At 54.8% G+C, this 25,829-nt stretch overlaps 11 protein-coding genes across 11 annotated transcripts; 4 read left to right on the forward strand and 7 right to left on the reverse strand.

The window, feature by feature from the left end:
- Positions 1-237: 237 nt before the first annotated feature.
- Positions 238-2,019, forward strand: N7459_004342 (AGC family serine/threonine-protein kinase; the record flags this gene model as incomplete). Its single annotated transcript, XM_056943526.1, has 1 exon — positions 238-2,019. One exon carries the CDS (start codon positions 238-240, stop codon positions 2,017-2,019), a length of 1,782 nt encoding a protein of 593 aa, XP_056800409.1.
- Positions 2,020-2,471: 452 nt separating this feature from the next.
- N7459_004343 (uncharacterized protein) lies at positions 2,472-3,884 on the reverse strand (the record flags this gene model as incomplete). The annotated part of the gene is made up of 1 exon (XM_056943527.1): positions 2,472-3,884. The coding sequence occupies one exon, from the start codon at positions 3,882-3,884 to the stop codon at positions 2,472-2,474; it is 1,413 nt and encodes a 470-aa protein (XP_056800410.1).
- Positions 3,885-4,443: 559 nt separating this feature from the next.
- Positions 4,444-5,688, reverse strand: N7459_004344 (ELL-associated factor; the record flags this gene model as incomplete). Its single annotated transcript, XM_056943528.1, has 1 exon — positions 4,444-5,688. The coding sequence occupies one exon, from the start codon at positions 5,686-5,688 to the stop codon at positions 4,444-4,446; it is 1,245 nt and encodes a 414-aa protein (XP_056800411.1).
- A 297-nt stretch (positions 5,689-5,985) lies between these two features.
- N7459_004345 (Dor1-like family protein) lies at positions 5,986-7,332 on the reverse strand (the record flags this gene model as incomplete). Its single annotated transcript, XM_056943529.1, has 1 exon — positions 5,986-7,332. The coding sequence occupies one exon, from the start codon at positions 7,330-7,332 to the stop codon at positions 5,986-5,988; it is 1,347 nt and encodes a 448-aa protein (XP_056800412.1).
- A 286-nt stretch (positions 7,333-7,618) lies between these two features.
- On the forward strand, positions 7,619-9,496 carry N7459_004346 (acid phosphatase DET1; the record flags this gene model as incomplete). The annotated part of the gene is made up of 2 exons (XM_056943530.1): positions 7,619-7,633; positions 7,694-9,496. 2 exons carry the CDS (start codon positions 7,619-7,621, stop codon positions 9,494-9,496), a joined length of 1,818 nt encoding a protein of 605 aa, XP_056800413.1.
- Positions 9,497-10,756: 1,260 nt separating this feature from the next.
- On the reverse strand, positions 10,757-11,261 carry N7459_004347 (uncharacterized protein; the record flags this gene model as incomplete). Its single annotated transcript, XM_056943531.1, has 3 exons — positions 10,757-10,836; positions 10,880-11,012; positions 11,208-11,261. 3 exons carry the CDS (start codon positions 11,259-11,261, stop codon positions 10,757-10,759), a joined length of 267 nt encoding a protein of 88 aa, XP_056800414.1.
- A 34-nt stretch (positions 11,262-11,295) lies between these two features.
- N7459_004348 (uncharacterized protein) lies at positions 11,296-12,717 on the reverse strand (the record flags this gene model as incomplete). The annotated part of the gene is made up of 1 exon (XM_056943532.1): positions 11,296-12,717. One exon carries the CDS (start codon positions 12,715-12,717, stop codon positions 11,296-11,298), a length of 1,422 nt encoding a protein of 473 aa, XP_056800415.1.
- A 2,825-nt stretch (positions 12,718-15,542) lies between these two features.
- On the reverse strand, positions 15,543-19,013 carry N7459_004349 (forkhead domain protein; the record flags this gene model as incomplete). Its single annotated transcript, XM_056943533.1, has 1 exon — positions 15,543-19,013. One exon carries the CDS (start codon positions 19,011-19,013, stop codon positions 15,543-15,545), a length of 3,471 nt encoding a protein of 1,156 aa, XP_056800416.1.
- Positions 19,014-19,897: 884 nt separating this feature from the next.
- N7459_004350 (uncharacterized protein) lies at positions 19,898-20,785 on the forward strand (the record flags this gene model as incomplete). Its single annotated transcript, XM_056943534.1, has 2 exons — positions 19,898-20,423; positions 20,496-20,785. The coding sequence occupies 2 exons, from the start codon at positions 19,898-19,900 to the stop codon at positions 20,783-20,785; spliced, it is 816 nt and encodes a 271-aa protein (XP_056800417.1).
- Positions 20,786-21,290: 505 nt separating this feature from the next.
- On the reverse strand, positions 21,291-22,538 carry N7459_004351 (cyclic nucleotide-binding domain-containing protein; the record flags this gene model as incomplete). The annotated part of the gene is made up of 1 exon (XM_056943535.1): positions 21,291-22,538. The coding sequence occupies one exon, from the start codon at positions 22,536-22,538 to the stop codon at positions 21,291-21,293; it is 1,248 nt and encodes a 415-aa protein (XP_056800418.1).
- Positions 22,539-24,031: 1,493 nt separating this feature from the next.
- N7459_004352 (carbohydrate-binding module family 48 protein) lies at positions 24,032-25,762 on the forward strand (the record flags this gene model as incomplete). The annotated part of the gene is made up of 3 exons (XM_056943536.1): positions 24,032-24,054; positions 24,215-24,311; positions 24,587-25,762. 3 exons carry the CDS (start codon positions 24,032-24,034, stop codon positions 25,760-25,762), a joined length of 1,296 nt encoding a protein of 431 aa, XP_056800419.1.
- Between the last annotated feature and the right edge of the window lie 67 nt (positions 25,763-25,829).

Below are 25,829 nucleotides of genomic sequence, written 5' to 3' on the forward strand. Positions count from 1 at the left end.
AAAAAAAAAAAAAAAAAAAAGAATGAAGAGCTGACAACGAGATCGACATCTATAGCGGTTGCCGTCTAGGCATCTCGAGTATCTATTTGCCCTTTCCCACCGCTGTGTGCGATCAATTGTCCACCAGTCAACGACTCTGATTGTCGTCGCTTTGTCTGAGCTACCATCCGGGACCAGGACGCCTATTCCACCTCCAACTCTCTGAGGACGCTGGATCGGTACGGACTACATTTAAGCATGGCCTCCTCAGCACCTCAAGATGACCTCTCCGTCGGAGACGTGTTCACACCGCAAGCTGACAGTGCGCAACCCTCCGAAATTCCGACCAATCACCATGATGCGGATATTCACATGGGCGAGCGGCTGTCGCCGCGGAAGCAGATGGCCAATTACAAGGCCGATGGAGGCAATACGATGCAGCCTCCGCCCTTCAACCCGAATCTGCTGACGGGAAAGCAACGTCGGAAGAACAAGAAGAAGAAGCAAGCCGCTCAGGCAGACCCGGCACGTTCAATTGTGCGCGGCTTCACGCCACTAGCCTCTGCAGACGAAGATTCCGACTATTCGGCGACCAGTTCGCGCGCTGCAGATTCACGGCCTGCTACCGCTGTTGGCGGCGCAAGCCCCTTGGCACAACCGGCCGCGGGCCATGGGGTGAGCGCATTGAAGCTCCAGCTTGATTCTCTTAGTCTTTCCGGCCAACCCACTGCGGGTACTAGCGGACTCTGCTCCGAAACCCCCAGCAATGCAAGTGTATATTCTGACAGCGACCAGACAGAAGTCTTAACCAGCTACGAAGTGCCTCTGGAACATGATTTTGTTAGTGCAGATGCCGTCGAGGAAGAGGACCCAGCGGGTACAGGCTCCGAGGCAACCAAGAATGGCATTGATATTCGAAGTCAGCTCTGCCGAAAGATGACAGCTCAAGACTTCGAGCCCCTGCTTTGCCTTGGCAAGGGCTCGTTTGGGACTGTGTTGCTCGTCCGCCATATTGTTACCGGCAAGCTGTACGCCCAGAAGCAATTCCGCAAGGCCTCGATCACTGTGCACAAGAAGCTAGTGGAGCAAACCAAAACAGAACGGATGATACTGGAGAGTGTCAACCGGCATCCATTCGTGGTAAAGCTATTTTATGCTTTCCAGGACCATGAGAAACTGTACCTGATCTTGGAGTATGCCCAGGGCGGCGAGCTGTTCACTCATCTCGCAATGGAACGCATGTTTCAGGAGGATGCAGCTGCTTTCTATATGGCGGAGATGGTGCTTGCGCTCGAGCATCTGCATCAGAATGTTGGTGTCTTGTACCGGGACCTCAAACCTGAGAACTGCCTTCTAGACCGAGAGGGCCATCTCCTGCTCACGGACTTTGGACTGAGCAAGATTGCCATCAGCGATGATGACCGCTGCAACTCTTCCCTCGGTACGATAGAGTACATGGCACCTGAAGTCATCCAGGGCAAGCCGTACGGCAAAGCCTGTGACTGGTGGTCGCTCGGTGCCCTCGGCTACGACTTGCTCACCGGCTCGCCGCCCTTCCGCGCCAACAACCACACCAAGCTGCAGGAGAAGATCGTCAAGCAGAAGCTCGTCCTGCCATATTTTCTCGGGCCCGACGCTAAAGACCTCCTCATTCGCCTTCTGCGCAAGGACCCAGCCAAGCGCCTTGGTTACCACATGCCCAAGGATCTAATTACCATTAAGAAACACCGTTTCTTCCGCAAGATCGACTGGGCTGCCTTGGAACGCCGCGAGCTCGATCCCCCCATCCAGCCCGTCGTGACGGACCCTGCGCTCGCAGAGAACTTTTCCGTGGACTTCACTAATCTCCCCCTCAGCCCCACAGCCGCGCAGGGCTTCGATGAGCTGTATGCGTCTCCGTCTTCGCGACATGCACGCGGTCTTTCGACCGGACTAGCGGGCCAAACTTCCGGAGAGAACGACCCCTTCGGCGGTTTCAGTTTTGTTGCTTCGAGTAGTCTGCTTGACCATGGTGTGGGCGCTCTGACGGCGGGATGCTAGGAAAGGGGACAAGGTGTTCGGGTTTTGATTCCTAGCTTTGTAATGCTGAATGTTCTTGCATTCATTGCTAGATTTGTTCTATTTTTCGGTACCCATCTGTCTGCTACTTAGAAAAAGGAAGAGTACCTCGGTGACTACTTAAGGGACCCAAGGTAGACGTACATAAGCACTCTATTCTCTCTTGCCTGTGATTATTTCCCCATATGGAATGGACGGTTGCATCCTGATGTCCATCCAAGCGCCCGAATACCTGGCTCCTCCGTATACGATTGAATCAAGTCCTCCATGTGTCGCTCGAAGGCATTATTCTTATATTTTTTTTCATTGAAAACTTCGTAGATAGTCATTGACGTACAGATCCACCCACCCAGCAAAGAACAAACCCAAAAGGACTGGATAGACAAACCTCCGCCCCAAAAAGCCTCATCCACTCTGTTCCTTTCCACGCGGCTTTAGATTTCGCCTTCTTCGCTTCCGCCCCCTTCATCACTGAGATCTTCTCGTTTGGGGTGTTGGTCGCCCGGCCCAATATAGGCACTCGGATCACGCCTATCATCCGAGCTGGGATCTGCTTTGGGTAGGTTAGGTTTGAGGCCAGAGGGTGTCCCAGATGGGTCTGTCCCGTCATTGGGACTTGGTTTCTGATCCCCTCCATGCCTGGCTTGCGCGGGCGTTAGTCCCATAGCGCGAAGTGGGATTCGTGGGCGAGGTGTCGGCTGCTCGACTGTCGTTCCGACATTGAGGCCCGGTGATATGGTGCGTTGGCGCTTTGGGGAGCGGCCCCCATTGAGCGATGATTGCGATTGTGGTTGCGGCTGAGGCACGGGCGTTGGATACCTTTCCTCCGAGGCATGTGATTCAGGCTCGCGTGAGCGTTTTCGTCCATTCACCGGGGCAGACCCGCCGGCTGGTGTAGTGAGTGAAGAGAGATTGGATGGCGGCTCAGAGGCCGAGGCAGGGTTGCTGTGGAAGAGACGGGTTGGATCATTGGGATCGGAGTCCCCGATAGCAAAGTCCGGATAGCCCTTGCTTAGATTTTGCTGGACACGCTCGTAGATCTTGACGATGAGCGAGCAGGCGCGGATGAGGTCGTCGACTCGGACATCGATCTGTTCCCACCATGGACGGCCTTCTGCATCGTCGGGGAAAGCGACGTTGCAGTGGCGGGCGGCGGCGTAAAGTGCGGCCGCGGCAACGACACGGGGCGGGAACTGCAGACAGAGCACGGTGTAGGTCGAGTCGTTCAAAAAAGCGTAGGCTGCGTGGCGGAGGGGCCGGTTCTCTGGCACATTGAAGAAAAGGGTGTAGTCCCACAGAATGCGATAGGGCGACTCGAGCTGCAGATCGAAGCAAAGGAACTCGAGCATGACGCTCTCGTTCTGAAGGATGAGATCGCGCCATTTCCAATAGTCCTTGGACTGCTCGTCTACGATCAGATCGGCCTGCTTCATAGCAACCCGGCAGCACGCAACGACGAAATCCTTCATGCGGCGCATGGTCTCGTCCACCTTGAACGCAACGAACAACGCCACAGCCGCGATCACCTTGGGGTGCATCAGGTCTGCCGCTTGTTCCGGATATTGACCGCGCAAGGAGTAGCGCATGAGGAAGCGATGCATAAATACGGTGGCAGTCATGGAAGTCTGCGGCGGCATCTTCAGCATCATACTGACTTGCCAAATGAACTCTACGGCGCGGTGCCGAATATAATCCTCCTTTTCCCGGTTGATCTTATCGATGCGCGAGGGCGTCCGCTCGAGCTCCTCGTCGGTGAATAGCCATTTTTGCTGTGCTGCTGCAACCACGGGGTTCGGCAAGCCGGGGATGCGGTCCTTTCCCAGTGCGGGAGACGCTGCGGATTCCATTGGGGGGAGCGATGTGTCGAAGCGACGGATGAAGACGAGGAGATCCCCGGAGAACGGTGGCTCGGCTAGAACGATTGAAGAAGTGCCAGCTCTCAGAGCTATAAGAGGGAGCGCGCCCGCGCGCTTTGGCGAGTGATGGTCGGATTCCTATCCCAGGCTTGGATGTCGTCCGGTCCAAATAATCATAGCGGAGCGTTTCGTCGCATTTGTCAGGGAGCCACGATATTAGTACCGGTGGAGCAAGTGAATGTGGTGGTCACCGGAACGAAGACTCCCTTGAGAGCAGAGATTCAGAATCGAGCCGCAATGCCATCACTGACGGTAAAGTGGAAGCTGTCCGGTGCGGAAGAACCTGAGGTCCGAGGGCACCCTATTTGGGATCCCGCGTGACATATACATCATCTTACGTACGATAAGTGTATATCCATGGATACCTTAGTAGCATTTGACAAGAACGAGACGAATTGTGCGATAAAATTCAATTTGCTGGGTTTGGTATCTCGATTCATGCACCCTAGCGCCACGCTGATGGTATGCAAAATTGATAAACAGGCAGCCTTTACTCTTCCTCGCTGACCTCACTTTCGTCATCACTGGGCACATTATACCGTCCAGAGGTGGTCTGGCTATACTGCTGACTTCGCGCCTCTTGCTCTCGTGCACTTTCTTCAAATGCTGCTTCCATCTCCGCTGCCAGCGCATCGTCGTCCTCCATGTTGTCGCTCTCCGGGGCTGGGTCAGCCGGGGCCGGTGGAGGCGGCTTGGTATGTGGTGATGGCAGTCGGAATTCTTCCATATCCTCGTCACCCTCATCATCATTATCATCTCTCTCGTCATTAGGAGTGTTGTTGGACGAAAAGTATGCTGGGTTTACTTTAAAGGTTGGTCGTGAGGGAGGTGGTGAGCCCATGTCGATGATCAAGTCGCCATCGATGATGATATTCTCGCTTGGTGATTGTACGGTCTGCTGGGATGCGATCCCTGTGCCCGCATCTGATATTGAGGAATGATGGTCTTCATTCTCAGCTGGATCGGCTCGTGCAGTTGGTTCAATGGGCGGTTCTGGTTCAGCCTTCGGCTTGGGTGGACCCGACTTGGCCTGTGGTTTCGCCGGGCGTTTCGTTTCTCGGAGTGGGTTTGCCTGGGCCTTTGGCCGGGGCAGGGGCTTTGTGGCAGGTTTGGCAGCAGGTATGACAGGGGTGTTGGTCTTGCTGGTATAAATTGGCTCTGGCGTTGTGTGGCCTGAGGTTGTCTTAGGATCATCCGCACCCTCTTTGCGACGAAAGTGTCGGAAGTCGTATGGATTGCTTTCATCCGCCGGGCCCTCGTCTTCGCTAGTACTGCCTGCGTTGCGGTCATCCCCGGACGTGTGTTCGTCCTGCTGTACCAGCCGTAGTTGCTCATATTGTTCGATAACCTGCTTCTCCGTCTTCCCGGGTGCCGAGCGCAGATTGAAATTCACTTTGGTTGAGACCGGCTCCAGAACAAACACTTTACGATCGGGATCGAAGACTAGAACCAGATTGCGCTCGCCTGCTGGGTCCTCGCTGCCTTGGTAGGCATACGTCAATGTGTGATCGGCACTCGGGGCCTTATCAGTGATGGAGAGATCGTAAAGATCGCGCGACCGGGAGGAACGAGTGATGGTTGATCGCTGCTGAGGTGTTGCGGATTTGGTTTTGTAGTTGTAATTGACGTTGATTAGGGGGCTCGAGTCCTCGTTCGCCAGCCGTTCACCCAGGACAATGGGGTACTCGGCCTGCTTTGTCGGGTCAATCATGGAAGACAACGTTGGAGCGGCCATGACTCCGCGCGGGGGGTGGAAGGCGGAAAGAGGGAGGGTAGTCGCGGTTGAATAGGAGACTTGACACCGAAAAGAACGGCACGAGGTCGGTATCGGAGTGGGATGATGGGAAGATGAGAACAAAGACGGCGGAAAGGGAATGAAAGCGACACAAGGCGCAAACACGGGGAAAGGCGGAGACCCGCCCCGGCCGCAGGTCGAATCGGTCTACAGGCTTGGCATGGCTACTCGCCCATTATGAATACGGAGATTGTTATGTCTGAAGTACAACCTCTCGATCCATATGGATGTACATTATTAATGAATCGGCACTCGACTTGTCAGTTGTTCCAATCGCCCAGACAGTGCTCGGTGTTTGCGCATCACGTCCTCCCACTCATACTCAATATCCTCCCCACTCAGCTCGGTCAAGATCATACCAAAATCGCCCCCAAGGCGCCCTAAGCTGGCGGCACAGTATAGCAGCTGTGTAAGCAGACTCTCTCGGGAACTTCGATCCCGGACATTAGGTAGATAGGTTCGCATGGTGTCTGTAAGCAATTGCACCAGGTGCATCGGGAACGTCGCAAGTGCAGATGGGAGGCTCTGCAATGGATCGTGCGACTTGGTCTTGTGAGCATCGGTGCTTCGTAGACCAGACACGATTGATTCAGAATCGGACTGCTCCGAGGTGAAAATGTTCTTGTACAGCGAGACAATCGCGAAGCTTTGCTCGCGGAAAATCTCGATGTATCGCTTCAGATAACGGTCGGTCTGCTGGCCATTCGACCAGGTCTCGGGTTTATCTTTGTTGTGGATTCGCTGTTGGGTTTCTTGCTCTGCAAGTTCCCGGAGCGGGTCCAGCGCCTCGAGTGTTGATACGAGGTGCGCCAGGCGACAAATCAGAAAGATAGCGCCTAGCGCTCCTTCGCCTGTACCTGATGTTCCCTCACTCTGCGAGCTCTCCAGATCTGGAGCCACTCGTCGCAGCCAGCCTACAGTTCGCATGCCAGCTGCGAGTCGTAGGTTCTGGGCACGGAGCCCTGCAATCAGATTGGTTGTCATTTCCTTCATAGCACCCTCCGCCTGGGATGCAACATCTTGGATCAGGGGAGAATCGGGATATGACATCTGTAGTCGTTTTATATGTGCGTGAAGGTCGAGGGCGGACGAGTAAGTGGTGGATGCCGCACCGGCGCCAGAATTGGCTGATGCAGCAGATACAGCAGTGGACAAAAGGGTCGGCAATTCTAGGATATCTGACAATCGATCGACATTGCGCGCCAGCTGCATAGCTTTCTTTCGTCGTTCCAAGGCGACATTGTCCGTGATCTTGCTGTATTTGGTAGAGAAGCCAACCGCCTCCTTATCGAGTTTCGGGACGACATCGCGTAGCTGTTGCGCCTCCTGGGTTAATTGCGGAATTGAAGTGCGCAGTATCGAAAGATGGTCGGCGGAATTGATGAAGGCTCGGTGTGAGCGGTTGGACAGCGCCTGGAGGGAAAGGAGAGTCGAATGGGAGGACTGTGTGAGGGATTGCGGCTCAGTGGTCTGAAGGGCCTGCAGGGACAAGGTGGATAGCCGGTTGAGATACTGTGTTGTGACGATGTCGGGATCCTGCGGCACGTCTAGCGGAGCCAGAAGCTCCAGCAGCGACTCGGTCATGATGGGACTGGTTTGATACTGGCGTTGTGTAAAAGCCACGCGCTGAATGGAGCAGATACGGTGGCCCGTGCGGCAAGAGGGCGCATCTCCGGCGGCGGCGAGAACAGTTCCCGCCTTCTACTCGAGGGGGTCCTCTTTTCCTTTCTCTTGATCCAGAGGTGCCAAGTTTTGTTGCAGAAACAATATTGGAAGTCTGGCTTCGTGTTCAAGTTGACTGCCTATTCTCGATCTTCATCCTCAACCCCTCCCCCGCATCCTTGACGCCGCTCCGCATGCCCCTTCAGCCATGGGGAAGCCACGGGTGAGAGTTATTGCTGAATAGATACGGCCATAGCGCATACTAATACATTCTTGCGTATAGATGATCATCCTCATCCGCCACGCGCAGTCAGAGGGCAACAAAAACCGCGAGATCCACCAAACAACTCCCGATCACCGGGTAAAGCTCACGCCTGAAGGGCACCGTCAAGCACGGGAGGCTGGCAATCGGCTGCGAGAACTTTTAAATCCTGATGACACCCTGCATTTCTTTACATCTCCTTATCGCCGGACGAGGGAGACCACAGCGGGCATTCTTGATTCCTTGACCTCCGATTCGCCTTCTCCCTCGCCCTTTCCGAGACATACCATCCAAGTGTACGAGGAGCCCCGACTACGAGAACAGGACTTTGGAAACTTTCAGCCATGCTCGACAGAAATGGAACGCATGTGGATGGAACGAGCTGACTACGGCCACTTCTTCTATCGCATTCCCAACGGCGAGTCTGCAGCCGATGCCTATGACCGCGTGAGCGGGTTCAACGAATCCCTCTGGCGGCTCTTTGGCGAAGAAGACTTTGCAAGTGTCTGCGTTCTGGTCACACATGGCCTCATGACACGAGTCTTCCTTATGAAATGGTACCATTGGAGCGTGGAGTACTTTGAGGATCTCCGCAACATCAACCATTGCGAGTTTGTCATCATGACCCACAACCAGGATAATGGCAAATACAACCTACAGAATACGTTACGCACTTGGTCCGCCTTGCGCAAAGAGAGAGATCAAGAAAGAGACCGAGAACGTGTCGCAAAAGGGCTGGGTCCTGCTCCCATAACGCCGACAGACCACATCCCAATCCGAAGAAAATGGGGTGGCTGTCCCGATGGATGTACTCACGGCTTGTCGGCAGATGCCACACGATCCATACGACAAAGGCTGGTGGATAGTATGCGTCAAGAACCCGGTTCTGGACGCAATAGACCAGGGGACCAACCTGCTCCTGGCGATGACAACATCCAAAGTGCCGATCAACCACCTTCAGATACTTCATCCTCTTCTCAAAACACAAATGAGAGACACATGTACAACAAAGACCGATCACCTCAGGAAATTTTGGATTCAAGCAGACGAGCCATCAGCAACCACGCCCAACATAATGCAGGGCTTGTCAACGAAGACAAAGATGTCGCTCAGCGTGGCGGAACAGGCGACTCAAGCTCCGACCCCCGGGGCAACGACAATTCTCATCTGAAGCGACCTGGTCTGAATGGTCTCCACAGAGACAGCGAGGATTATCTCATGCACCCACCACCGGTCTCATCCTCTACAGCATGTCTGAAACTAGCCCTCCTCCATCTTGGTGGTCGCGACGGAGGTGGCTCGATGAGCGGTGCAAACAGCCTCGCTCCATCGGATGACGAATACGAAGACCACGATCAGCGCCCGCATTCCCGCGCAGCCTCCATTGGAAAACCAGCGAGCTCTCATCAATATTCCCACTCGGCATCACGTTCACTCGAACACTCGAAGCGAGCACCTCGTCCACCGCTATCCCAAGAATTTGAAGATGACGGCGATGATGAGCTGAGTGCCAACCCAACTGAGGGCTTCAAAAGATCGCGCCCACACCATCACCATAACCATAATTATCACTACCACACGCATCACCGCCACACTTCCTCGACGGCCTCACAACACCACCATCGCATGGCCAATATACTCGGTGATGGAGATGATCTCTCAACGTATTCCGGCAGCCAAACACCTCCGCCGAGCTCGGAATCCCGTCTCTGCGTGAACAATTCTGACGTCGAGAACAGCAACGATGGCAACAACCATGAAGAGGAGCTTTCTCTGGAGGCTCAACAGCGAGAAGACCAGAGCATTCAAGGGAGCGTGTATTAGAAAAAAAAAAGCCATTTCCTTATCGCCAACTCCTCTCGAGATGGGTCCCATTCACAGATTGGCGAACAGACACGGCATGGTTGGATATTCTTAGACCTTCTGCATAAGTCTGAGGAGATGCTGAGCGATTAAAGTATTACGACTGCAACGATAACATAATGATATGGGAAATGCTAGTCCACAACTCTTTGATTTGGTTTATGGGGTGGTTGCATTATGCTGAGATTGGGACTTTGGCCTTCGTTAAAACATTAATTTTATTCTATAGCCACGGTATACATACTGCCTGTTTGGTACACAGTTAGGAGTCTTCGTATCTTTGCATCCCATAGCAGTCTTTCAGGGCGTACGGGCAGCCACACTGAACAAAAGTACCGCTTTCGGAACGACAGCGTTTCCAGCTCGAGTAGGAAGTGTCGGTAATAGCATCGACACAACCCGTCATAGCGTAGCGAGGCAGATACAACCGTAGACAAAGGTAATAGTTTGTCATATTTTCTTTTTTCTTAGCATCTTCGAACTGCAGTTTCAACACAGAGGCCAGAGCCTCCAAAAGCGACAGATGCATCAGTCCCACGGGAACCTGGAACCAGAGACCACGCAGTGAGGATCGGCGTTGGCGACTGCACAGGACCATTGAAAGCATAGACTGCGAAGATGAGAGCAAATACTACATACAGAGCAGCTCCGTCGAGGGGAGGCTGCCTTGATCCCTAAACCCGACTTTGGTATCCGGCACATGGGAGTGGAGTGACAAAATAAATGCGTGTCTGCATCCCAGGAAGACCAGACCAACCAAACCCACGTACGTGGTGAAATCTGTCGGAACCGGTGGTGTTTTGGTGGGGGATCAAGAGAAGGAAAAAGCATCAAGTCGATATTTCAGCATAAGCCAAAGACACTGAGCTGGGAGACTGAGTAGTCAATGAAATCAAAAGCTGATAAGGAGAATGACAATGTCTCGAAATGTTTGTTTGGTCGAATCCAGGTAATCAAAGTCGACAAGAAGTTCCAGAAGATAAGAGAAGAATTGGGGGAAGGAAGAGCGAAGAGAAGTATTAACGCCGGGCACTGACTGTAGCGTGGGGAATTGGAATGAGAATAATGTACCGACATGAAAAGTGGAAGCGGAAAGTCAGAGGGTCAAGAAGAAAGGGAGCATTCTATGAGTAACCACCACCAGACGGAAATGCCAAGCATGAAAACGAAAATGAGCCGAAGATATGAACCGACGTCATGGGTAATAAACAAAGTCAGATTTTAGGGATTCGTGAACATCGTGACTGCGGCCCCGGCCACCAGGCAACACCAGAGAGATCCGGCAAGCCCAAGGATGACACCTGTGCCTGACACAAGATCGGGAGGCATCGAGGGTGGAATGACCGGGGCGTGCCAATGTCGCCGCGGGGAGCGTTTTTTCCTCTTTTTTTGGTGTTTTTGAGTTTTTCGCTTGGCCGACACGAACCAGCAGGCGCAGAACATAAGTACTTTTCGGGGTGACGCAGAATGCCGATCGCTCAAGGGTGAGTATATGGCCAGCGAGTCAAAAAAAAGATGTCAAAAGGGCGTGAACGTCGAATCAGATCAAGAAGCAGGAAAGAGAAAAGAGTAACGGAGCAACGGTATCATCGAAGAGGAACCCATGCAATATCCACCCAAGCGTCGCAAAGTAGCAATAGAATTCTAGAAGCCGCAATGAGAAGACAAAGACCCAAGAGGTCCGTCGACACCTTGACAAGCTGTCGTGCGTTCCGTCCGTGGTCATGAATCAGTAAACAAAAATCAAATGACTGAGCGGCTTAGCCGGCAAGAATAGGCTGCAACGCCGGAAAGGCAGTGTTGCACATGTAGTGCTCCATATGTTTTGCACAATACATGCAGCCACATGAAGATCCGTGGCCGGTCCAAACACTTTGGGCAAAGGGTAGACCATATGCCGGAGTGTGGTGATAGGACGGAGGCTGGGATCGCGGTGCTGCGGGAGGCAGATACTGCGATGATGGAGGGATCCAGGCTCGCGAATACGGCGGCGGCGGGTTCGAGTAGGCCCAAGGACCGACCGAGTAGTAGTCCGGGGTGTTGGGTCCACTGTGGGGAGCCGACGGCGGTGAGTACTCGGAGGCAGCTGGGTTGAGCCACGAGCTCTCGATATGCGAGCTGCGTTGATATTGCGGCGGGATGGGGCCCTCGGGGGACATAAGGGGCTTGGCGACAGACTGCTTGCGAACGACGTTAGTGTCGAGAGGGGCCAGAGTCCGACGAGACTCCTGAGCCCGGGCATTAGCCTTGGCGCGCCAGTTGTCCCAGTGTTGGCGCCACGAGGCGAAACCATCCTGCTGATCATAGATGCGGTCATGAATCTTCCACTCAAAGGCGAAGAGCCACTCCAGCTCCAACTTGTTTAGCTCGGCCACGGGAATGTTGCTGACTTCGGCCCACGACTTGTTTTGGAAGGTGTTGTCATCCAGGAACTTGCTTCCCAGCAAGAGGGCTACAGTCAGCATGCGGTAGATCTGACCACTGCCAGTATGGAAGACCCGCCGAGCGGACAACATGCGCATCCGACTGGACAGATAGAACAAGCCGAGCAAGATGGTCGAGCTTGGCAGGCGGGTAGACGACAAGATCTGGTAGACATATTTCCGAAACTGCGGTGACGCCGAAGATCCTGGGGAGACGCTTCGCGCGAAGTCAATATCTGCAAGGGTGATCTTGGTGTTGTACAAATCATACATTCCCTGGGTCATTTCCGCCACGAAGTCGGACATGCGATCCATCTCGTAATCCAGGTGGGCGGCCACACCTCCGGTCGCCTTCTCTTCCTTGCGCGGCTGCTCTGGCTGCTGCATCATTGAGGCGATATCCTGACGGCGGTACTGCGGTGGGATGGCGCTGTCCATGGGCGGTAGCTGGACATTGGTCCGCATCGGGGGCAAACCGGTCGCCATCGGTCCGTACATGGGCTGCTGGCCCATCGCATGCAAGTCCCGCGAAGGGTGCATAGGGTGCGCCACCGGGGGGTGCAGGTTCATCGAGCTTGGCTTGCCATAGCACAGGGACTGCGAGTACTGTTCGATGAACTCGCAGCCGCTCTGGTGGTAGCGAGGCGGGAACGCAGAGTGGCCGACGGGGTAGAAGGCCGGTTCGTCCATACGACCACCGCTGTTGATGTGAGGAGGGGTGGGAGGCAGGCCGTGGCCTGGAGCGAAGAAGGACGGCATATCGAAGAAGGGTTGAGACAAGAGGTCCAGTTCAGGAGGGGGAGGTAGACGGATAGAAGCTGTCATCCAGCAGGTGTCAGCACCAGCCTCGAGAGGCAACAAGACACGAGGCGACGAGGCAAAGAAATAGATACGAACCGTCTACAACTCCACCACGCCCTGATCCTGGGGAGGGAGAGAGCACTGCTCAGCGAGCGCGTCGCTCTGTTGATGTCGTAGGGAGCGTCTCTAGTTGAATGACATTGAGGGAATCTTCAACCAAATGGACCGAAAACAAATGAGAGTCAAGAAGTATAGTGAACGGCGGTCCTCGTTATTTCTCCAGACACCGAGTTTGAGAAGACCGATTCACAACAAGGTCGAGCGGGAATAACACGGGGGGGAGAGGGTTCACAGTTGAGCGTATCCCTGCACCGGAATTATTTTTCGAGACGCGCGCGCAACAAACCGCGACACAAGGACACACAAGAGGATGTTGTTGAATTCCCTCGCGTAGAGGCAAACCTCACAAAGTGAGTGAGGTCAGCAACGACACTTAGTGAAAAGCTCGTTGGAAGAAGAGGTGGATGGGGAGGGAGAAAGAATAGGGGAGGTAAGAGGATGAAGAAGTGAAAAGGGAGTTGTGTGTGGGTGCCAGATGGAGAATGACAGTACGTGACCGGCAGGCCTGGACCTGGGTGCATATTTTTCCCAGCATTTTCGCCGCCAAAAATACATCATCGATACGAACTCACTAGACTCCTGTTTTTCTCTGACCTGGTCAACCCGAAACCCGAGGACTCCGCTAGGATAATTATTACGATAGATTGGAGGCGCAGATGATCCCTTTCGAGGCAGAAGGTATGGAACAGATAGATTATCCCATGCAATAGCCTGCAATAATCATCAATCATCATCATCATCGCCTCGCCGCAGGGAGTCTATTCCCTCTCCCATAGCCACCTGTGAAGCGTCAGTATTGGGGGCGACGCCTAACCGGTGATGCAACGCCCGTGTCACAAAAGAAAAAAAAAATCTAAAAAAAGGCGGGAAAGAAAAAGGAAAAAAAAAAAAAAAAAAAAAAAAAAGGACTGGTGCCTCCACCTGACTAAGCCCTCCCTGGCCAGGGTGATTATTAAGGCATTCACGGGTTCCCAAGTCAACCTTGGAAGGGCCTAAGCGTCGCATTCCCGCCGTTGCTCGGTCTACCGTGGTTTCTGCATTTAGTACCTGGAAGTAGGGAAATGGCCTTTCCCCTACCTATCTATAGAATGAAAATAATGACGAAAAAGAATCATGCCACGATGACTGGATCACACTCCCATCACCCCGTACAACCACGCAAGGGCCGGCGAGAGCACCGATGACTTGTCACGGCCCCTCCGAGTCACCGAGAAAGCAGAACCATGACCTGGTGGTGATCCCTGCAGTGTGCATAGCGTCATGCCGCATGGCCAAAGTGACAAAGTGACAGGAAGGAGAGGGAGGGAGAGGGGGAAGGGAGGTAAGACCGGTGTGTCGAACTGACACCAGGCCCCCTACGGCCGCATTGATTGGGTGCTGCCGCTCACCTACTGGAGCTTACAATAATGTACGGAGGCCTGTAAGTATTGAATATTTAGACTACGGAGTGGGATGTACTACTTAGTACCATACTACTGTAGGTCAGTACGCACTAACTCTCAAGTACCCAAGGGCCGGACTCGGCCCACAGCGCTGGCCTAGGCAGATGAGAACGCTGCGCACTAACCTTGGGGCTGGGGCCCTTCTAGAAACTCCCGCCCAACGGGTTCTGGTTCAGGGTTCTCTGGTTCCTCTAAGTACAAGAAAAATCAAAAGGATAACGCGTCATCATTCGAGACTACCTATAACATTTGCCCACATATTTACATCGGTGCCTATTGTTGTCTATCTTGAATGTGCTCTTTGTTGCGAGACAATAATCATAATCCCCTCTCCCTCCTATAGTAAATGACTCACTGTAAACTATAAGTTTCCGTACACCCCCTCCCTGCCAGTGGAGAAACGGTCTCACCGGATACCCTCGGCCCAACACCTGTTCCTACAAGCTGCGTCGGGCAAGGACAACACTCCCTAACCCCGCCTAGGAAGAATCCGGACGCACCCCTCTCCTTTCGGCGCAGGCGGGGGAGGCAAAAGACGCCGCGGTCCGGAGCAGGGGAGGGGGGAGTAAGCCCTCTTGACGTACAGAGGACAGAGCACACGGATACATACCTCAGTATTTCCTGTTTATACTACCGAGGCGGAGGGGTTGCAGATGGACCAGGATCGAACCGGTCGAAAGGATTCCGGCCGAATGGGTTAATATCCATTTCTATATGTATCATGCAAGCTTTTGAATTTTTGCGGGAGAACCGCACCCACACGCATGAAGGGTGTCGGGAAGTAAAAAGAATAGGACAAAGGGGGATCAACAAAATAGGCTCAAGAGTCCACCACGAGCGCCGCCGCGGCAACGGTGCTTGCCGTGTGCCAGCAAGAAAAAAAAGTAACCGACTCTCAAATGAAAATAAACAGATAAATGCCCAGGCAAACACGCCTGCCAGAACAGAGGGATATCATTAAGATTCAACAAGAACCCAGTCACAAACAAAGGCGTAGACTCGTATACTCGATAAGTCGTCAGGGAAGGCACCACTCCCTCCCGGTTCCAGCGCTTCCATAAGTTCCCGAATTGATGCCCTAATCGCAACCTCTTGAAGCAAGGGCAGCAAACCCCGGTTGCACCAAGATCGAAACGAAACAAAAATGTCGGCAATCAGTACCACAAGACAGCAAAAGGCATCAATCGTGACAAGATGAGCAAGGGCATGGAAAAATTGCCGTTACTCGTCTTTCAAACTTCCCACCAGATTACGGAGGACGTCCATGATGACAGCTTCATCCTTGGGTTCTCCGCCGGGGAATGAACTCTCGGTAGCATTACCCAAGACGCGGGCGCGTGCACTTCGAAGCACCTCCCGAATGTAATTCTTGTCCTCGTAATCTTCCATCAGAACGGCTTCAAAGTCATCAATGGCCTTGTTCGCGCGCTCATTGAATGAAGAAGATTCTGCCGGTCCAGGAGGCGCAGGGTTTTGCGGAGCCGGCACGGGCTGCGGTTGAGGATGGGCCTGCGGTCCTGGTGGTAAAGGACGCGGGTGCTGTGGTTGATGAGGATGCTGTGAAGAGATGCGTTGCTGTGAGTGTTGAGGTGGCTGTGAGTGGACCGATTGCTGGTGCTGGTGCTGGGGTTGGAATTGCGGCCCACCAGGCGGGGGATATTGGGGTTGCGGATTCATGTGTGGTGGCTGAGGAGTTGGCTTTTGGGACGGGTAAGGTGACTGATGCTGTTGACCTAGCATTGCTTGTCCATGCTGCCCAGGTCGTGGAGCCTGGGTCTGCTGGAGCTGGGTCACTTGCGGAGGAGGATCGGACGCGTAAGGGGAGGTGTAGGTTGAGGGGGTTGTCTGAGCAAAAGCAGCCGGAAGACTGTTGCGAATGGTGCTTGGGATGGGGAAAGATGCAGGTGTAGGAACAGGTGCGGTCGCAGGCGCAGGTGCGGGTGTAGGTGCAGGTACAGGCGCAGGCGCAGGGATCGTACTGGGAGCAGTAGTTGGGACAAGAGGAGCGACAGTTGGAGGGGGTTGTTGGTATGGGCTTGCATGCTGCGGCGTCGGTTGCTGTGCAGGGAAAGGGGTATTTGGGATGGAAGGAAATTGGAAGTGTTGCTGCTGGTTTGACATAGGAGCAGAAGCACCAGGCGGTGGTGCATAGGAATGGGACATGGGAGGCATATACTGCTGCGGTGTCGGAGGCGGTGGCGCCTGTTGCGGTTGCGGTTGCGGCGGAGGAGGCGAAGGCCGTCTCTTCTTTTCCTTCTCGACGGAGGCACCAGGCCGGAGTTGCCACGACCATCCCTTCCCATCACGCTCGGCATGCATAAACAAATGTCCATTGCCATTAAGGTTGTGCCGCACACTGGAAGTCCAACCCTCTGTTTCACACTTGAAGCGGAAGTAGGGATACTTCAACTTCAGGGCGCGATATATTTGCTTGAGGGTCATGGGTGTACCGGCCTCGGTCAGAGCGTCAAAGATGAGCACCGCATAGTTGTAAGGCGGCTTGGCCAAATCCTCCGGCGTATAAGCAGATTCTGGAGGATAGTTGGGAGACGGTGACCGTGATGGCTTGCGCTTCTTGGGTGGTGGAGGCTTGACGTATTCCTCGGGTCGTTGCTCGGTAGGGAACTGGCTACCTTCGGTGGATGGTAGAGGGAAGTCCATTGGGGTACCATCGGCCTTCTTGCGCTTCGTATACTTGCGCTTCTCAGCAGGCTTGCTGGATGTTGGGGACTCCGCACCGACAGATTCCTTCGTTGTTGTGTTTCCAGCCTTGGGCCGGTTGAGCGTCGGTGGTGTGACACCACCGTTGGCTTCCCGCTTGGCAGCCATCTTCTGCTCCCGAGCAAGCTCGGCCCTTTCACGCTTGGACATAATTCCATCCTTGGGGGGCCGACCAGGCCCACGACGGCGTGCCGGTTGTCCATTCTCTCCAGCGGCTTCAATGGATGGCACAGGCTTGGAAGGATCAGAATCCTTTGTCTTGAGGACAATCTTGGTCACCTTGGAATGCTCCTTGCTCTCGGTGTCACTCAGAGGCCTGTCCATGTCATCGATTTCGTGCTCGGCATCGGCGTCGGCATCGGCATCGACTTCGATAGAATCTCGAGGGGCTTCTTCCTCTTCCTCTTCCTCTGCTAGCTGTTCTTCCATCCGATCCGCACCGGTCTCTCCAATGGGTACATCGGGAAGCAGGAATCGGATGCGAACACCTCCGATCTGAATGTAATCCCCGCTGTGTAACGGGCGAACTTGTCCTGGTGAAAGCCAGTCGGCTCCAATAAATGCTCCATTGCGGCCCATAACCTCCATCTCAAAGAGGTTGCGGTCAAAGTTGTAGGAGATACGAACATGCCTTCGGGAAATACCCCGGTGGCCCGCAGCAGTGCCATCAATCGTCGACGGGGGATGAATCGGGATGGTGGGACAGGCGTCGGGAGATGGAAGTAAAGCCAAAGCATCAACAGGTTTCGCATCACCGTTCCCATCTTGCAAAGACTGCATGGCAAGCGCATTGTAGTCCGTGGACTGTAATTGCGCTGGGGTAGCGTGGATGGGCATGGCAGTTTCATCGAGTGAGGATTTTGAGGATCGCCGACTGATATTGAGATTGGCTGGCAGATGCGGAGGAACATCTGGGTCAAATCCCATGATACCACCACGGTCACTGACGACGCTGCCCATCATGGCAGCACTTTCCTCTCGCTTCATACGATTCGGTGTGTGCGAGGTATTCCCTCCACTCGAGCTCTTGGCTCGAGAGCTCCGTACGGCCTGCCGGAACTGGATCTCTCGATGGTGGGCGGCGCGGGCGGCGCGAACATCCCGCCCTAAAATGAAGGAATATGTGTTGACATAGAAATGGCCATCATCGAACTCTAACTTAGCAAACGCTTGGATCCGAGGTTCGGATCCAGTGACTGATGCCGATCCATCCTGGTATCCCAAGACCGACAGGTCAGCACCCTGTGAGAAATAGGCCGCGGTGAGAAGCTCATTTTGTTGAAGGGCCTCAAACGCATTCTTGGGAGCCGCGGCGAAATCGAACGGGGGCAAGAGTGAGGGTTGGTCTATACTCGACTTGGAGTTCAAGGGATCGGAGAGTGTGTCCATTGCGTCTGATCGCCGGTGTTCGGAGCCGTTTTCGCCCTGCATCGCCGCGTCGATTCCCGCAAGCACATCCGCAGCAGGATTGGCCCCATTTGATATGTCTTGCATCCCCCTAGATACCGCGGCCGGATCTTGTAGTCGGCTTACATCGAGGGGTGAATTGTTCTGGGTAGATTGATCGATCGACTGGCGATGTGACGGGTCTGATTTGACATCCTGGTGCCCAGACCGTTGACCGACAGGTTCTGGCGCAGAAGTAGAGTTCAGAGCAGCTGGGGCTCCATTCCCAAGTAGTTGAGCTAGCAGCGCGCCAGCGGCAGACTGTGTGTTGATTTCCTTGGAATTCTCGGCCATGGGGAAGTCTTCATTCTCTGACGGCTCCGTCTTGATTCCAATCGAAGTGGCGGGTAAGCCCTTGGAGGTTGGGGCAGAATTATGCATGTTGCGGATTGCGGAGTCGCTCCTTGAGTCGTTCGGAGGGGAAGCGTCGTTCTGGGAGCCGCCATAGTCGTACACGGGCGTATCGGGGCCTGGATCAGGCGGTCGATGGCCCACTGCTGGCGCCGTCATGGTCTGCGACGACATGGCTCTGGGGAGAGAACGGAAGAAGAACAAAAGCTGAAGTTCTCACTTTGGGCCGGGCGGTGAGCGCTGATTGCCTGGTTGGTGGCTGCGGGTGCCCGTATTCAACCAGAACGGGGTTGGCTTCTTGTCTTTAACGCAGAACGTGCATGATGGGTAGATGTGGGTGCGAATATGGCTAGAATCGACGTGGCATGTGAGCTAGTTACCAGTGAAAATACAAAGCTGTTGTCTTGGCCTCAAGACGAAAACCCTGCCTGATCCTCCCTCTCCCCCTGGCTCAGACGATCCTCCGGGTCAAATTTTCTTTCCCGCCCCGCTCCAACCTCGGGCTCGATCCACTCTCTTTCTCTTTGGGTGCCTGGTTCACTGCATCACCGATTCAAGATCTACTTGGGCAGCACCTGATATGTCTAAGGTATACCATTCAACATTCAATGGCTGCCTTTGAAACCCTCAATACGAGCTGGCAATAGGCTGGAGTAGCCTGTTCATTGTCCGACAGCCGGGGTGGATCCAACCCCTCTTGATAGTCAGCGGCTTGTCTCCGCTGCAGACAAATCGGGATGTGCAGTTGATACACTAATGGCCCGGCGGCAATAACGGAGGAGTCAGAAGGGAGATATCCTCGAAAGTGTGCGCCCTTGAACACACACCAACAACCCCAAGCCTCCATCTTGAGAATGCAGATGCATGTCATTCGGCGTGTGGGGAGAAGCGGAGCACCGCTGTGAGGATTTGGAGTAGATTCAGCCTGCAGAACCGAGGGAATCTTCACACCGCACACTTCCCTCCCATCAACCCTCCCACCAAACAGTAAGGCGAGACTGGGTACCTGTCCAGGCAGAGTCCCAGGGAGAAAACTCCCCATCGCAGCCGACGCCAGCATGCCCAAACCCAAGAAATCCAAATCCGACCCCAAGGCGCCACCGTCGCAGCCAAAGCCGTCTCTCCCCACCCCCAACTGGCCTCCCCTCCGCCCCCTCCTCTCGACGGCTGACCTCAGCCTCACCCCCCTCGTCCCCGATCAGATCTATCTCGTCCGCAACTTCTTGCCGGCCTCGCTGTGCAAGAGCTATGCTTCGTTTCTCGCATCACTGCCACTGACGACAACGCCGGGCAAGCCGAAGAAGGATGAGGCCGTGCGCGTGAACGATCGCTTCCAGGTGGAGGATGCGCGGTTCGCAGAGATGCTGTGGAGTGGGACCGCGCTCAAGGAGTTGGTGACACGGCGGTTTGCCGAGGAAGAGGAGGGTGAGGGAGAATACGATGACACGGGCGAGGATGCCCGGTCTGCATTGCCCGCCGAGCTCGTGCAGCGGTCCAGGGAACTCTGGGGCGGGGACGTATTAGGCTTGAACCCGAACATCAGGATTTATCGCTACTCGGCGGGCCAGTTCTTTGCGCAGCATTGTGAGTTGTACCCGCATGCACAGATGAGAGAGAAAAGAGAGAAAGGCAACGAATGCTAAGTGGGATTTCTAGACGACGAAGCCAATTCCCTCACGTTTCTCCCGTCCGGTGCAACAAAATCTACAGCAGCGCGTACAACGTGGACGCTCCTGATCTACCTGACGACCTGCGCAGGCGGCGAGACTGTCTTCTATCCGGAACCCACGCGCACAGACCGGAATCCATCTCCTATATCGGTGGCACCAGAGGTGGGAATGGCGCTGTTTCATCGCCATGGTGATCGTTGTATGCTGCATGAGGGCAAAGAAGTGAGGAACGGGGAGAAGTGGGTGTTACGAAGCGACTTGGTTGTGACGAAGTGACGATGTACCACATGGGAGAGCATCCATTGGCATGGGAATCGGGATTTAAGGAGTTGTCACGGCTGACTGCCGTGACAGGCGTTACTCGGATTGGGCAATTCAATGAAGCTTTCTTGGGCATAACAAGTTTAAGTTCATTTACTCGTACTGACTGGACACAGACCATGAAGGCAATTCAGCAAGTAGTATGACAAGGACGATAGGAGATACCTATGTCAGAGAACAAGCCGCGTGTAAAGAAACAGAGTTGTGAATACAGGATTTCGTAAAGAGTGTCGGATTGTGGGGAATATGGCCGCGGAGATAAGAGAGTGTCTCAATTGTAAAACAGGAGGATAAAAAAACAAGCTGGGCATGTGAGGAGCACTAAATAGTGGGAGGTGGAAGGCTACACGCCCTGGGACTGAAGACGACATGAAGACCGCTTCATGTCTCGCCCCCCCCCCCACGATGGATGATTCATCTTCTCACATGCCCCGTTTGGGTTCATCATATCACATCACATTCATGAAGAGACGGGCGACTTGGACGCGTCCACCTGGTACTCGGTCCGTCTCATAATCTCTTCCACCGGCCCCAGCAGTCTCTTGAAGCCGTCCCGGCCCAGCCGTGCCACCTTGACATCGGTCTTGGTGACAATGCTCGCCGCGCGAGGCTTGTCATCCAACAGAGCCAACTCTCCAAAGTAATCACCTCGGCGGTAGTTCTTCACTGATACGCCATTCTTGAGGGCCTCGGCCTCGCCCGACTCCAACAAGTAGAAGGCATCACCAGGGTCACCTTCTGTGATGATGGTCGCCTCGGCCGGGTACTTGATTGTATCCAGGGCATCGGCAATCTTGGAACGCTCATATGGCTTGAGGGAAGAAAGAAGCGGCACCTCCTCCAGGAATGCCTCGTACATGCGACGACGTTGGAAGGCAGAATCCATCAGGATCCGGCGGAAGGTGATCCGATCTAATGCCCACAGGGTGCTCTTGGCCTCGGTCGAGATAACCGTTGCAGCACGAGGGGCGTTATACATCAGGGCCAGCTCACCAAAGGAGCCTCCAGGTCCAGTGGTAGCGACCTTGTTGCCCAACCCGTCTGGGCCAGGCTGCACCGAGCCAGAAGGGTGGATATAGATGTCGAAGTGGCCGTTTTCCACAATGTAGAAATAATCACCCGCATCGCCCTGCGAGATAACCTTGATATCCTTGGCCGGGATGGGCTTCTCAACCAGCGCATCCAACACTGTCTTGGATTGCTCGTCATCCAGATGAGAAAAGAGGAAGTTCCCGCTCACCGCAGTCTTCAGACGCGCTAGCTGCTCCTCGGTCTTGGGGTGATGCGGGGGCGTCCAGCTGTCTGCACCAGCCGAGGTTGGATTCAAAGACTCCGCCGACACAGAGGTGCGACGACCGAGCGCATAGTTGTTCGGGAAACCTTGTTGTGCGGATCCCGGCGGGAGAGCTCCCAGATTGCCGTCGTCTAAACTGCCTGACCCGGCGCCCACCCCCGTATCAAAGGGACTCCGACTGAACAACGAACCCCCCACTCCGCCGCCTTGTGATCCTCCTTGGCTGAATGCACTCCCTCCAAAGATACCAGTCCCCGACGCACCGCCGGCGTTGGTCTGTCGAAATGTCACGTCGGTGGGTGACGTCACCTCAAATTCCTCATCCTCCGAGATTTTCTGGATGCTTGTGGATTTATCGGCCTTGGCGGAAGTGTTCAGGAAAGGGTTGCTACCTGGGAATGAGCTCTCTGCCATAACTGCGTTGGTTTTAGGGGCCGGAGAGGCCACCACTCCGGCCACGGGGAGGGACGAATGGAGCGTAGTCGTGAAGGAGCGTGAGGGAGATGTGTTCTGTGTCGATGGGAAGTTAGGATGGGTAAAAGAGAAAAGCGGCCGACGTAGAATTGAGTGAGTCGCAGATGCAGAAGAAAGGAGGAGGAGGAAGAAGAAAGGGCAGAGAGTCACGACTCTGAATGAGCGGAGGGGCACGTCCAGGCCAGAGTGGAGATCTAGGCCACGGCAGAGTCTAATTGGAAGAGCCAGATGGAGGAGATGCTGGTCTCGGAAAGGCTGCAGAACATCAGGTCACTCACCCCGGGGGGAAGAAAGATTGTCACGGCAGGGCGACACGCTTTGGTTGAGGGGGAAGAGGAAATGCAGGAGGGCTTGGACGGGCCGGTGCAATTGGACGAAGGAAGAACAGGCGAGGAGGGGTAAAAGGGCGCCGGAGAAGAAAGTTGGGGCTGGTCTGAGCTTCTGGTGATCACCACGAATGCCTCGCGGTGATCGACGTCACTCGTTCCCATCTTTGGGTCTCTTTTGGGACCGGCGCATCTGGCTGGGAAAGTCCAATGAGCGCGGGCGCAAGTCGCTCTGGGTCCAATTCTTCTACTAATTTTCTTCTTTTTTTCTACTTTGGAGCAACGGGGAGCACATGACCCAGAAATGGGAATGCAGCTGGATCAGAAAGAAGCTTCGTCACGTCGAGTTTCCAGGCGTCTTCTAGAACAACAGCGGGTGCCCGAGTAGATGATCATTGCACATTGGTCGCCACACCAGTGGAACATGACAGTGGCGACATTTCGGCCCCTCCACATGCTGGTGTTGAGGTCATTCATCGGGCAGGAGGCCCGTTTGCAGCCAGCTGCGCTTTCGATCGGACCTATTCTCAGACGTGCGATCTGGAATTTCCATCTTTCGGTGTCTCCGTGGCGCTCTTTATCTCTGCTGCGATATTGCTTTACAGGCGGAGGATGTACGCCCTCCGAACCATAACTATCATGAATCATGACAAAACTTCGAACACGGTCGATCGGACCTCTGCGTGAGGCGAGTGAGCTGTCGGTCGCACAACGGGCGTCGATCCTTGTCGCCTGGCATCAGCTTGGACTTTTGGTATGACCAACGTTAGTAGACAATCGGATCATGGCTGAAGCCAGGACCCTGAGTCTACACTGATAGCCCAACGGCGGGATGAGTCGGGTCTCCACGCGCTAGACGGCTCCGCAATACAAGGAGCAAGACAGAGATAGTCGAGTATAGAGTCATTCTTCCGGTCTAGAGTCCGACAGTCTCTGGTTGAGCCTTCAGGACAGGAACTGATGGTCTGTGTCACACCCCGTAATGTCAAGCGCGGGCCTGCCAAATCCAGTTTCACTCCCCATTTCCGGCTTCCTCCTCCCCCATTTCCTCTCTCTCGCTCTCACTCAGCTCTTCTCTCTCCCTACTGCGCTTTGAGCACGGCAGCAATGGGCACTTTTACATTCCAATGGTAAGCCGCGCCCCACCATCTCGGCCTGTTCCATGTGAGAAGACGAAAAACCCCCCTTGTCTCAAGCGCGCGCGCAAAAGAGCTCGAGTCGCCGGTCTCCCGTGGCACAGACACACAGACGGAATTCGATCGCTGACTGGTCGGTTCCTCGCATTCGCAGGCCTTACAATGCGAGCGAGGTGTTCGTCACAGGCACTTTCGATGATTGGGGTAAGACGGTGAAACTGGACCGAGTGGGCGACGTGTTTACAAAGGAGGTGCCTCTACCTGCGGGCGAGAAGATCCATTACAAGGCATGCTTTTTCTCTTTCTTTCTCTCCCTTCCTCTTTCTGCTTTCGCCTTCGCCGTCCACATTCTGCGCCGTAGATTAAAACGTTGCGGTGAGCACTTGCAGCCTCAGGCCGCACTAGGCAGCAACCCCGGCTTTCCATGACGCTTCGCCCCCGGCTGACGTCACCGGCCCTGTCCCGCCTTCCCAACTACTGTATAAGACCGGGAACGTGCTGACTCGATCCTTTTGTTTTCTCTAAGTTTGTTGTCGACGGCACCTGGACCACGGACAGCCGCGTACGCGAGGAAAACGACGGCCAAGATAACATCAACAACGTGCTCTTGCCAGAAGAAATCCACACGATGGCCACTAGTGACGCCCATGACCCGACCTTGTCAGGTGTCACCCCCGACTCCACAACCGCCGCTCTGACGGCCAACGTCCCGAAGGAACAGCCAAATGGCAGCATCCCCGGCACGTTCCCCGAAACGCCGGGACAGGAGTCCGAGCAGACACTTTCCGTGAATCCGATCCCGGCCTCGGCCGGCTACGGGAACCCGATCAAGCTGAACCCTGGCGAGAAGGTCCCAGACCCCAGCACCATCTCGGCTAATACCGTGGATTCCACCGTCAAGCTCGACAAGGAGTCCTATGAAAAGGGCGACAGCGTGCCGCTCGGCAGTGCGGGCACTCAAAGCGACACCGCGGGGCCCAGCGCTTTCACTGTGCCTCCCGTCTCCAAGAATTTGATTCCCGAGTCGAGCCTCCCAATTGGTGGGCCTGCTCAGAGGGCAGCCATGACTGATGAGGAAGAGAAGCTTGCCGGCGGCCCTGCTCAGCAGGCCGCCATGGCCGATCCGGGCTATACCATCCAATCGGCTGCTCCCACCTCGACTACTGCGGCCCTGGCCGCTGATGTTCCCTTGGAAAAGAACAAGCAGACCAACGGTACCCAGCCGGCAACAGATGTCCCTGAGGTGGTGAAGGAATCGCTCGCGGAGGCCCACCAGACCCCCGAGGCTGCTGCCAACAAAGAAGCTGTGGAAGAGAAGAAGGAAGTGGAGCAGGAACTCCAGAAGAAGGTGGATGTCGATGAGTCGGCGGGCACTCCAGGACCTACTGAAGCTGCAGCGACCACCACTACAGCTCCGGGTCTCACCGTGCCCCCCGTTGACTCGACTCAGATCTCTCCAACCTCGACTCCTCCCCCCGGTCGTGTCGAGCCCACATCCGCCCCTGCAGCTACCGTGGAGGCCCCCAACGAGCCGACCGTGACCACTGGACCGCTCACAGAACCTACCCCCGAAGTCAGCACCGCGAAGCCTACCGAGATAGCCACTAAGAATGGCAACGCTACTGAGGGAGGTGCCAAGGAGGAGAAAAAGAAGAAGCGCCTAAGCGGCTTCTTCAACAAGCTCAAGGAGAAGCTCAAGTAGATATGACCTTCTCTCTGGGGGTGGACATCACTATCCACGTCGGTCAAGGAAACTAGACGATGGCTAT

Source organism: Penicillium hispanicum (assembly GCF_028827665.1).
Source record: "Penicillium hispanicum strain IBT 35686 chromosome Unknown utg000004l_segment0_segment0, whole genome shotgun sequence".
Classification (NCBI taxonomy): domain Eukaryota; kingdom Fungi; phylum Ascomycota; class Eurotiomycetes; order Eurotiales; family Aspergillaceae; genus Penicillium; species Penicillium hispanicum.